The 12581-nt window shown below is 45.1% G+C and overlaps 1 protein-coding gene across 1 annotated transcript in view; it reads right to left on the bottom strand.

The window, feature by feature from the left end:
• Positions 1 to 5811: 5811 nt before the first annotated feature.
• The window catches only part of LOC128727442 (lachesin-like), a 34765-nt gene continuing 27995 nt past the window's right edge, over positions 5812 to 12581 (bottom strand). The window contains exons 3-10 of the mRNA XM_053821357.1: positions 12310 to 12526; positions 9030 to 9188; positions 8757 to 8888; positions 8446 to 8596; positions 7962 to 8104; positions 6213 to 6338; positions 6031 to 6138; positions 5812 to 5888 (exon numbers count right to left, since the gene is read on the bottom strand). Coding sequence (XP_053677332.1) covers positions 5812 to 5888; positions 6031 to 6138; positions 6213 to 6338; positions 7962 to 8104; positions 8446 to 8596; positions 8757 to 8888; positions 9030 to 9188; positions 12310 to 12526 — 1113 coding nt within the window. The remainder of the gene's footprint in view (positions 5889 to 6030; positions 6139 to 6212; positions 6339 to 7961; positions 8105 to 8445; positions 8597 to 8756; positions 8889 to 9029; positions 9189 to 12309; positions 12527 to 12581) is intronic.

Here is a 12581-nt window from a genome sequence, read left to right as displayed (position 1 = left end):
TGAAAGTGAACCAGTCGCCGAAACTCGACGCCCCGCGACCCATTGCATTGCGGCCCTGGGTGACTCTTTTGTGCTCGCCATTGTCTCTCGCCAGGTGAGATGAGCCGGGCTCACTGTTTGCGTTGGTTTAGATTCAAATCGCTTCTTTTATGACTATACCAGCGTCGGCAGTAGCAACAAAAAAATCGACTCCTTTACGTGAGCTGCATTCGGATGCGGAAGTGTTCTGGTTTGTGGTCCTTTTTTTTTCGTCCGGATACGTGGTTCACTTCGTCATAACCCGGTACACATTTATCACAAGGAATTTTGTTAAAAAAAATCGCCATCGTTCCTATAGAGAAATGGAATGATTTTCCTTTCCACAATTTGCAACTCATGCTTGCGTAAGTTAAAAGTAAAACTTTCACAAAAGAATAGTATTTTTCGGTTTTTGATTAGTGGCGTAAATCTCGTTTAAACCCTCCATCATAAACGCTGCAATTCAATCGCTTTTACAGAGTACTTCTATGATGATTGTAATAATTTGCCTTAATTAATCATCAATCTAGCGTAAAAAAGAGTGCACATCTCTCCCCACTTGCTTTCTTAATGTCGATGTTTCACCTGGTCTTTTGTGCACTAAACGCCGCAGCATTGAAACAGTTGGCCCATTAAAAAGGGCAGCCAAAACAATCGGCTTCGCTTAAAAGGAGGCGTCCATGAGTATTTTTTTTCCGTTGCTCTCGTTAGGCCATTTTCCGCCCGCAATCGTAATACAAAAGGAAAAACCCGCCCCGTGTGCGGGTCACAAATTTTGCATCCGCGTACCACCGTTTTCCATTTATTATGCATCGCCTTTTGCTCGCAAACGGCCAAACGCCAACAGGCGGAAAGCGGAAGCGCATGAATTTTAGAGCACAATCATTAGCACCGGGCGGGTTCTGCCCTTTTTTCCGGTCAGCGTTTGGTCGGCGTGGGACTGGTCAGCATTTTTCCCCCGGCACGGAATGACAACCTGAAGCGCGCCGCCATCGTGAAGGTCCGCCGGAGCGTGGTCTCATCGCAACGTTTTTCGATGGCGACGCCCAACCGTATCGGATTTCGCGGGCTTTTTCCCGCTTGTCCGTTCCATCGGGAGGACGTCCCTTTTTCGGGTCTACTGGGAAGCGGATCTATTACGCTGCCAGCGTGTTTTATCATTTACGAGCCGGAACGATCGGCACCCGAACCGAACCAGCCGCGGACGGTTGCGCACTCGACCTAGCCGTTGATCCTTTTGGGAGATTCCGGTGTTGAGATTTTGCGAACGGATTTCGCGCCTCCGGAAGCGAGAGTCCCAGCCTGTAATCGATAATCTGTGACATTGATTCAAATTGAAGCATCAAATTTGCCCGGAACAACCTGTGCCCCGGGAATCTGCGAGGAATCGGTTAACGCGGAGTTGCGTGTATGTTGTATGTTTTGTTTTGTTTTTTTTCCCCCAACCATTGTTGAGTGAAAATTATACCCTTCATCCCTAAATTCGTTTCCATCTGGTGCGGATTGTTTCGAGGTACGGATGGCTTGTAACTCGATCCATTAATCCATGACTGGGGTGCGATTTTATATTCTCCAGTGTCAAACCAGTTATTGAAACGGACGCATATTCGGTTGTGGAAAATGGGAAATGGTTGGTTTGCTCATCCTCTTTTTCAACCATTTTTTCAATGATGGAACATCAGTTTAAAAAAACGTATCTAAATGGATTTACGATTGATGAAATAATGAAATAGAAAAGTTAATTATTGCGCACACAAAAGCATTATTTTAAATTTTCTGAAAGCATTTTGCAAAACACTGCACTGGTTGATTTCGAAAACCAATGAAGGTATTTGACTATGTGAAAGCAGGGAAATGTAGATTGAAAAGCTAAGTTTTAGCGTTGTTTCTCGCTTGTTGGAATGTACAAAACTATCCAGTCTCAATTGCATCCGTTTCAGAAGCAGACAGTTCCAACTGAGCGCAGTTCATAAGTAGCAAAATTGCGCAAAAAAGCCGAGCATGATTAATAACGAAAAATGTCCGACGTGCTACGTACTACGAATTCTAAAACATATCACATTCATGACTGAAAACACTTTCTGTGTGCGTGTGTGTGTGTGTGTGTGTGTGTGTTTGGCAAGTTACAAGGCTAAAGTGAGCTCTCACTACACCGCGGGAGCAAAGGGAACTTCCGTGCGCTAGCCAGGATAAGCGTCTGTTCGTTCGCCATACCAAAGGACACCTGCATTGCCGCCATTCAGGCGCAACATCGTTGCATTATGGTGAAAATTAATTAGGAAAACCTTCACTCGTCGCAATCGCTCGAGTGGTGGCTGAAGAGTGACGACTTTTTTCGTGCCATTGAAAAGCCACCACTGGTGCCGCCCAGTAATGCGCTCGCTCAGGGTAGTTTTTCCATCATGTTCAGCGTCCTTTCGCTCGTCCCTGTGCCACTGGGCCAGACGAGCTATCACGAGTACCTTGAGTCACGTTCAATGCACGCCGACTGGCATTCGGCGCTGGGTGAATGTTTTTCTTATGCCACATTTCATTGAATTGCCCCATCGGCCCGCCCCGGATCGACGACGGACGGGAGTTTTTCACCCGAACCCGGACACCAGGACATCCCCTGGCTGCCTGAATGGGCAGATTCAGGACGCGGCACGAACATGCCGGTTCCCATCCATCAAGCCTTAAAATCGTGTAATGAAGTGGTGCCTCTAGGAGTGTCTTTATGCCGGGAAAAATGAGATTACGGTGACTTTCAAACCTCGCAGCTGCAAGCAAATGAGTGTTGCAAAATTTTTAACGAGGATCTTTCTTTCTTTCCTTCATTTTTTGTTTTTTGTTTCGCTTTTCACCAGCAGTTAAGCGCGGTCGCACCTATAGAACCGCGCTTACCGCTCCGGTTATTGGGCTTTGTGGGTGGGAGCGATTATGGACAAGCAATGAGTTGCTGAATTGAATTTCGCGGCCTGCTTTGCCTGCATTCTGAAAGGAATCGGTGCAACAGCGACGTTTTGTGGTTGAACGCATCGCATATAAAAAAGGTCGAGTCAACCTATGTCATGGCCTAGCTTGTTTTAAATCCCACTACATTCTAATTGCAACCCGATTAGATGCCATGACAATTTCTTTACTGTGCAATGACAGGTGGGTGTTGGAAACTCACAGAAACGAAATTAAAGCAATGGCTACTTTTCAGTGTAAATATCACTCAAAATTTAAGCAAATAACCATTTATTAAACCAAACATAACATAATATCAAAGCTAAACTTACCGTATGCCCGGTTCATATTGTTCCATTTCTCACATCATCACACGGAAAAGAAGAAAAAATCGAACACGACGCGTGTGCCGCTTTTGTAAAGCAAAATATATATATTTCAGTTCTGTTACGGTTCAGTGTCGAGTTTGGTTTGGCTTTTCCCTGCTCACGCTCCTCTGTACACGCGGCCACAGTGAGTGTTTGTTTCAAATTTTCCATTTCCCAGTTCCTTGATAACATTGTGTTCCGTCTGGAGCGCACCCAATTTTCTTCTAGCTATGAAACAATATTTTTCTTGCCTGCAGTAATTTTACTAGCTTTTCAATGCACTTCTACCATTTTCTTCGACTTTCTTTCATTCTGTGTGTGTGTACGTGTGTGTGTGTGTTTGTTTGATTTAGTTTTTGGTTTGCCTAAATTATGTCTTCTTCCAACACTCTCTAACACCATGCGCCTACGGATTACGAGTACGAGTAATTTGTATTCATGTTACTTTAGTATATGCGATCTCGCGCACCCCCACCCTCTGCTGGGGTGGTGCGTGTTTATCTTTATCTTTTTTTTTGCTTCTTTTGTTTGTTTCACTTATGTTTTGATCTAGTATGAAACTATATGCTGGCTTACGATACAGCTTGGTAACCAGTGCACCAGTGGAAACTTTATATTTGTGTACGCTTGTTTAAACTTCGTTGCATAGCTCGGCTGCGGCTGAGTTGAGTTTATGAGACTGCAATGGTTTGATTTAGTTTTGTTTTTTTTTTATTTGGCATGTTTGCTTTCGCTTTGTTAAATTGCTCATATTATATCGTGTTTAGCTTCGCCTTGCGGCTCCCTACGGAGCGCGAGGGAACCAAGCGACTATTCGCCTATGTTTGACGGGGTTTTTTCTTCTTCTGTTTAGCTGCTGATAAACTTTTCTCATCCTGCGTATATCTATTGCATGATTTTTCTTTCCGCGTTCATTCTTAAAGTCGTATTTATGCCCTGTTTGTGGGATTTGTTTTTCTTCAGCCAAATCTTTGACCGATTATAATTAAACAATACCCTTCGACTTTGATTAACACCCCTTCATTATTCGGCCCTGTGCACACGACTGGTGCTTGTTTTCTCGTCACTCGCATATTACCACAAATAGCTTATGGGTTAGCTTGATTGATTTATGACCACTTCATACCCTCCGGTTGTCAGAGCGCGAAACCACGAGTCCTGCATGATGTGTGTGTGTGTGTGATTCTAACCAACACACCAATAAGCTAGGTGCGCAACAATTCACAAAACCAAACACCAACGCACTGTTCCAAAAACACCTTCAACCTCCGGCAGGTCTTGCTCAGAAACCGGCGCAAAAGAACAAACACCTCTCGGAACGGCTCTTGAGTTGCGTAAATTCGATGGCTGGGCCCGAAATGATGGCCCAAAAGGATGCGTTCTACCTCCCTCCCACGCGAAACACCCCCACCATGGTCATTTTCCAGCAAACGGAAACACAACCACAGGGAGTAGCCGTGTGAGATCGAGAGATAAAAACACAATTTCGTTTGACGACCGGTAAATTTGCTCTCCTGGCCGGCGGCACACCACGGGTCGAGGGTTGCTCTTTCTTCCTCTCGTGGGAGGCATTCATAAAAGCGGCAGTTAACGTGCAGCCGGGTTTTGGGCCCGTCTATATGATGATAATGATGATGTTACGAGCACGAGAGAAAACAAGCGCAATGCATCCGTTTTCCAGTGCTACCGATTTCACGCTCGTTTGGGCGCTGCGGGAATTATTATTCGGGACCGTTTTTTGTTTTTTTGTTTTTGGTTTTGGTTGTCAAAATTTACAATACGTACAGATTGTTCTGTGCTTCAGCAGCTGCATTCGTAGATCCACCTGCATGGCGTTGAGCTCGTCCTTTTCTTTCCCCGTCCAGATTAAGGCATATGAAATGTACATACTATCCAACGATGTGCTGTTTTTACGCGATCCTGCGCCTAGTACGCGTGCATGGGTAGTGCAGCATGCTGCCTGCAGATGGCTCTCGCATCGATACAGCGTCCGCTGCAGCACTCCCGTCGAAGGTGTTCTTACTTTCTTGCGTACGATAGGCGTTTTAAACCAGCTCACTCGCTAATTCTTCCCCCTTTTTTTCACGCTCTGCACTGTTTTACCTCCTCGCACGAAACGCACAACCAATGACGAACGTAATTTTATTTATTCATTTACTTTTTTGTTTGTTCGCTTCCTTGCCTTCAGTTCAAACTTAACCACGCTGGAGTAGAAAATATCTCATAAAACAACAACTGAACGGACTGATGTGTGGGAGTGTGTGTGTGTATACATAATAAAAAAAATTGCACCAAGATACATTACTGGCTACTGGCTTCGCTCTTCTAGTGGGCGCGTTGTACGCCCGCACGCGAATGAGTCCATGATAAACGCGAATTCCCTATGATGAGCCTCCCTACCGGCACAAACATAAACAATTATTTTCAACAAGGACCACCCTCAACGCCCTCTGAGGGGCTGAGAGGCGGCGGATCTGAACGACGGAAGTCACCGTCACTGAGACAGTGGAAGAAGCAAATGCAAAATTAGCGCAAACACTGTCGTCCATCGAACGAATGCGATTGTAGCACCTGTGGTAGGGGTTAAATAAGGGCAGAAAAATGGAATGGAAGAAACGATTAAATGCCAAACTTTAAAAGGTAATGATAGTTTTCTCCAATCCAGAAATATGAACCACAAACACGCTTGTTGAGGTCTGCTAAAAATGCTTACCGTTTGCTTCCGGAGAGTCGTCTACTGATCTGTCCCGGTTTGACCTCGAGTCGCTGGCCTTATGCTCGGAACGGTCCACCTGATTGTAGTCCGACTGGTAGCGGATCCCTGGCGTGTGCGAGAGACGAAACAAAGCAAATTAAGCCGCGGAAATGTGGAGAAGCACACTGCACTAAACCTGCCTTTATCTAAATGGTTTATCGTCATCGTGGACAACCCGAATGCAAGCTCGTAGGCTCGCGTCGACGATAAAGTTGTTGTGATGGTTTCCGTAGTTGACGGCGCTATCGTGGTCGGTGGACTCGATGCTATTGTTAAAAGAACAAATTCACCAAAAAAGGTTGATGAATCATGGTTTGGGGTTTTTTTACTCTATTTCTAAACTTTAATGTCGATCAGAAAGAGGATATTTTTTGAAACACATTTTAATGAATTATCTCGGAGAATCACTGCAAAATACTCCGTCCAAATCGGGACAGTTTAGCGCTGCTTCTATTCACAGGAATCGTTTAATTATAACAGATAATCTTGGGCTAAACTGCCGGAGGATCGTACAGCAGAACAACACCGACTGCATGGTCCACCGGAGACAACATAAAATACTAGCTCGACGAGACCGTTTTATCGTCCATCATTTTAATCCACCCGATCCACTGCCGATAAGCTCAATCTAGTTCGGCCAGTTAAGGATGGTCCTCAAATGGTTCGTCTCGAGCACATCTTGGGCTCAACTCACGGACCGTCCCTCGATAAGCTCACCATTGCGCAAAGATACGTGTTGATAAGTTTTATTTCGTTACGTGATTGATGCCATAAAGCGTGCTGGGAAATTTGCAGACACATTTATGTCCCATAATTGTCTGGCCATTTGTGCGTGAACGGAGGAATCGTTCCAAGAACAAGCCAGTTGATATACGAAATTAAAGCTATGTTTGCTTGGTCTTCTTAACGGATGTTAGCTTGCGTTATTGGGGCTACTATTGGGGTATGTTACCACAGCAGCAGCTGGAAAATCGATGACATTCAACGAAGAATGTTGAGTGCATGAAACCCAAAAGTGTTCTCTTATCCATCCTTTAAATAGTTGTGTTCTCAAACACATAGCTTCGCGTCATGAAACAGTTTGGTGAAAATTATGCAACGCTTGTCACAAATAAAATATCGAAAAAATAATATTGCCCCCAGGAACCTTGTCACGGATTGCAAACAGATCGTCATCAACGAGCACGTCCCGGAGAGTGGTGCAGCTCAGCAGCAATATTTGTTCGACTGGCGTCAACCTCCAAGCGACAAGGACGAAGCAAGACGTGCAAATGAAATCTATCCCAGACCGGGGAAAGCTACTCATTGCTCGAGCACGGGATCCGCCAATCCGCAAGGAGCTACGACATTCGTTAGGCAACGTGCATACGGTTGTCCTATACGTATACGAGTCAGCAGGGTCTTCTGTTCGTTGCTTGTGAGCACTTCATTGCGACACTGGGAGCTTGCGAGTTGCTTCGGCAACCGCTCGAAAGGTCCTGGTAGTGGAGTAGCTGGCACACATGTGGCAAATTACACACTCCGAAAGTATACACACATGCATGCACCGTATGATGATGTGTGAGCTTGTTGTGAGCAGAACAATAACACTCGGACGTCCTGGGGAAACCGAACGGGATACGTTCTTCACGGGCTAGTGCCGCAACCAGCTAGCGCAACAGGTTGAACTGGAAAGTGTAATCCGGGGACATGTGCTGTCCGGCATGATATTTTTCTGATATGTTTGCTTCTGCATCTTTGCAACGTTTGCAGCCCAACAAAACGCACGCACAGCGTGACCGCGTAAAAAATGGCTTAGTTTAGCTGCGAACTTTCTTGACTCTCATTGTCATCTTTTCATCGTTTGGGGTTGGAAAAAGAGTTGTGTACGAAAACAAAACACGACTTACAGTACAACCGGATGCTGCCGTCCGTTTCGCCGCGTGGATTTTTAGCAATGCATTTATACACGCCAAAATCGTCCTCGCGTATGTTGCTTATGTGCAATCGCATCACTGACTTGTAGGAAGGAGATAAAGGGATCGTTTCCGTTCTGGAATGAGTGGAAATTGCATTCGGTTTAATTTTATCGCATTGTTTAGCACCAAACACATTTTATTTAGGGGCTAAATGGATGAACATTTTACAATGGGAAAAACAGAAATTTCCAATGAGAAAAATATTATTTTCAACTTTCTGACATCTTATTTAGGTGCTAAACGGATGCACTTTTTAACATGCAAAATTTAAAACAAATATTTTCAATGAGAAAAATGTAATTTTTATTTATCTGATGATTAGGTAGTGGTTCTAGGTATTGTTTCATGCTACAAAACAACAAACAACAAACACCTATTATCATTGAATTTACGTTATCGGATTAGTCCTACTTACTTAAACTTTGGCGAATCGTGAATCATCTGATCGTTCTCGTGCGTCCAGTAGTTGAGTGAGGTAGGATGAGCTTCTATATTACATTCTAGCGTTACGTTGTAACCCTCCGGAATGCCGACCAGTTGATGAGGTAACCACAGGCTCGGTGGGACTGAGAAGAGGTACAAAATGTTGAAAAAGAAAAGAAAAACTATCAGCATTCCGTTCATTCGCTCAAGCACTTCCAATATTTCAAATCGCTCCAAAACGTCGTCAATCTTCTACTGCGCAGCCGGATTGCTCGTAATGCCACCAGCCGGCCGTATACTCACAATCAACACTGACTTTAATGCGCTTCGAAACGCTCGGTGGCACTCCGTTGGTTGCTATGCAGAGGTACGCTCCCATATCGTACCGGGACACGCGTGTCAGCGTCAGGACGTCACCTTCCCATTCGAGGACTACTGAAAAAGGTGCAGCAGAGCGTGAGCGATAATGCGATACAAGAAGAAAGCTAATCATTCAGCAAACAAGCGCCGTCAAAACTGGCCTCCGCCCGCAAATCAGGAGCGGTTGCCAAAACTTTGCCCCAGCACGAAACGTACCACTGTTGTTGCGGTTGATGGCAATTTTTGTGTTGTCGTCGCGTTTCCACTTGATCGATGGTGGAGGACTTCCGGTGGCTTTACAGCGCAGCGTCATGTTGGCACCTTCGCGCACGATCACGTCACTAGACGATACCGAATCGTCGATGTTCGGTGGCACTGAAACGATGGTAGAGAAACGAATTAAGAAGAAGCAAAACCGAAAAAGAAAAACCCGTAACACACGGACGGTCATGGTGGAAAGTTGTCCGATCAAAAGCGGGAGTACGCTTTTGTGGGTGGTTTCAAATTAAAAACTTTCCAACCACCCGGCTCGATGTTGGTTCGATTTCTTGACCAGCACCGGGACCAGCCGGAGTAAATAAGGCGCTTTTCGGTATTGAATGAGAAGTGCAAGTTTTGACGGACATGAAGCCTGTTAAACCGTTCTTCAATTACATTCCAAATCTCCCCGGACGGTGATGGTGACTCTAGCCGTTTCGGTTAATTCAGTCGCGCTTCACCCTTCGGAACTTGACCGGAGTGAGCATCTCGTAAGGACGCGCCATACGCAGATTCTTCGCAGAAATCTAACTTCAGCACGGGTCGCGCGGACTTGAATGGAGTAAAAATCACACGAACCATGTCGCCGCCAACGCCCCGAACTCATAAATAATGCAAATGATCTCAAATCAGTTTTTCCGCCCGCAACCACAACATGAACCACCCCCTGACTTCGGGGAACGCTGATAATCGGAAAAATTCGTTTGTTAGGAGAGAAAAAAAAAAGCTGAACCCCACGCCACCCGCGGGTTACGGGTGTGAGTGAGAGACAAAATGGAAAGTTGGCGAAAAAAAGAAAGTGGAAAGAGAGAAAGAGCGAGCCGTCGTTCAGTCATCGGCACACATTTTTTTTCTACCACAAGACGCACCTTTTCTCCTCCCTTGGGGTCGTGACGCCACAAAGTCGACCGTTTCCGGCGAGTGCATTATGGTTATTCAAATTGCGAGTGTGATTTTTGTGGATATGACATTTAATTTGTCGAGCAAAAAAAAAAAGAAAAATCCGCAATTTCTCACTTCACTAAAGGCGCGGCGAAAACTTTTGACGCTGCTTATTTTTCAAGTTTTCGTTTCGGTCGCGTTTGGTCTTCGCGGGTTTCGTCTTGCGTACGATCGAGGATAGAGCGGAAATGGTGTACATTTTCTTTCGAGCGTGGATGGTGTCCAGCCAGAGCCTACACGTTTGTGACTTTAAACAACGGCTTTTTCGCTGAACGAGTAACTGGAACTTGGGACGGCATAGTGATGCAAATGTACGACTGGATTGGATCGTGAAAGCGCATCCCTTTGCCAAGTATTTTGTTGTGCACATTATAAAGGAAAAACTCACGAGAAATGGAATATACATAAGAGATAAAATAGGTTTTAATTGAAGGTTTTTGTTATAGGGTACTGCTTACATGATATTTTTAAAAAATCGATAATAACATTCGATTTTCCTTTTTTTAAAGACACATTTATAAATTTAAAAAGTTACAAAATATTTCAGACCCATTGAACAGTTCACTTTTTTACATTAACAAGATGCAAAAAAAAAACCTCATCCTAAAATTGTACAAGAATTGTTCGGGAAAATGCATAAAATCTTGAAGCTCAAAAATGCACTCACTCAGGTAACTTTCTTAGTTACATTTCGCTTAAACTCCTGGTACAACCCCAGATGCCGCTCGAGCAAATGTGGCGGTTATTGATTAAAAACAACCCAACCAGCGGTGAGCTTTATCGTGCCAAAACTCTCGCTGTTTGCCGTCGTTTTATTCACGGAATGCACATTTGTCATGAATTGTGAAAAGGAGCATTTGAATGTGAAGCAAACCGAGCGCTTTAGTTAAAGCTAGCTACTAGTGGCACTTGTTCACAACTTCATGCCAGATCCGCAGCTACTTTAAATAAGAAAATCAACAGGAGAATGTACACTTTGTTCTCGCATTCCTCGCAAAAAACACGAGAAATGCACTCCACGCGGAAGGCACAAGTATGGCATTGCAATTTAATAACGCCGAGCAGTTGATCGAAACAGATTTCAAGCTACACGAGCTGCATTCTATTCGAATTTGCAAATTAGTGATAGCTGGCATTTACTGCCAATCTGCCAAGTGCGAGAACGATTTCCGGCAAAAAGGAAATAAACCACACACACACCCATCGTGTCGTCCTCGAGCGGCCGGATTTTTCGACGATCTCCGACGAGGAACTGATGAAATCACCTTCAACACATCAGCAGCGGAAAATGGAAATGTCATTAAGGCGGTTTGAGTCACTCGCACGTCAGCTTAATCACTGTCGCTTCACGATTGACTCGCCGGGACGGTGCTCTGTGGTGTCCCTGATTGAATTAACGTCCCGATAAATCGACAGTAAATGACGAATATGATAGCCGAGAGCGGCTGTGTGCGACTGTGAAAAGCGACCGCCAGTTTTCCGGGCTTTGTACCGACCGGCGACTATTAAATCATCTCCATCACCAACGCAACCGAATGCGAAACGCATCGGTAATATTTCGATCAACCACTCCCAACCCGTTCGGTTCGCTAATGGTTGGTGGCCTTTGCGTTACACAACCTCCACAATCCATGCCGCGAAGCCAGGACGCGCAACAATATGCAACAGGCGGAAACGGAAAATGGGCGCAAATATGACGACCGACGCACATAGAGAGGATGTGTCGCCGGTAGGCAATTAAGGTCCTTCCGGAAGCGGGACTACCGTAAAGGTTTTGGTGCTCGGTTTTGAAGCACCAACCCGGCCAAGCGTGGTGTGTGATCGATTTACACATGCGACAAGTGACTGGAAATGGGCTTCGTTTTGTAATTACGCCACACAGCTGCCGAAAAACCGCATCCGGCGCTGTCGGAAAAGCTTCATCCACCGGAGCTCTGGTGATTAAATGGGTTCGGGTTTTTGAGATTTGATTCATTCTAATGGCCAATGGTGCTGCTCATTATTTCCCGCGCTTCGTGTGTGATGAGGTATATTATCTCGCGTCTCTCGGTTTGGCCGTTCAGCGTGTTTAAGCAACTTTTTTGCCGTAAACTCTCTGTCAGTAAGCGAGCACCAGTGAGTATATTTTTTTCTTTTTTATGAGCTACAATTATAATTAAAAATTTGCACCGTTGTAGCGAAACGAACAAAAAAAAACCCTGTAAGCACGTGAAACACCGTAAAATAATTTAATTTAAAGCCCCCATTATCACGTAGAATGAATCCTCCCCAAAGGACGAAAAGCATGAAACATTACCCACGACGTGTAGATAGCCGAACTGCGTTTTTGCGGTGACCGTGTTGATTTGACACATGTAGCGGCCCTTGTCCTCCTCCTGCACGTTGGTGATGTGCAGGAACCACGTTTTGTGCTTATCGTGCTTGTCGTGAGTGACGCTGATGCGCGGATTCCTTGTGATGACGTGGTTGTGCACCGTCAGTATGGCCGATTGCTCGAAGTGCATCCATGCGACCTGTGAAATGTGAACCAGAACGGTGATATTAAAACGATTAAAACGGTCGGCTAAT

Source organism: Anopheles nili, chromosome 3, assembly GCF_943737925.1.
Source record: "Anopheles nili chromosome 3, idAnoNiliSN_F5_01, whole genome shotgun sequence".
Classification (NCBI taxonomy): Eukaryota; Metazoa; Arthropoda; class Insecta; order Diptera; family Culicidae; genus Anopheles; species Anopheles nili.
This window is presented reverse-complemented; position numbering and strand designations above follow the sequence as displayed.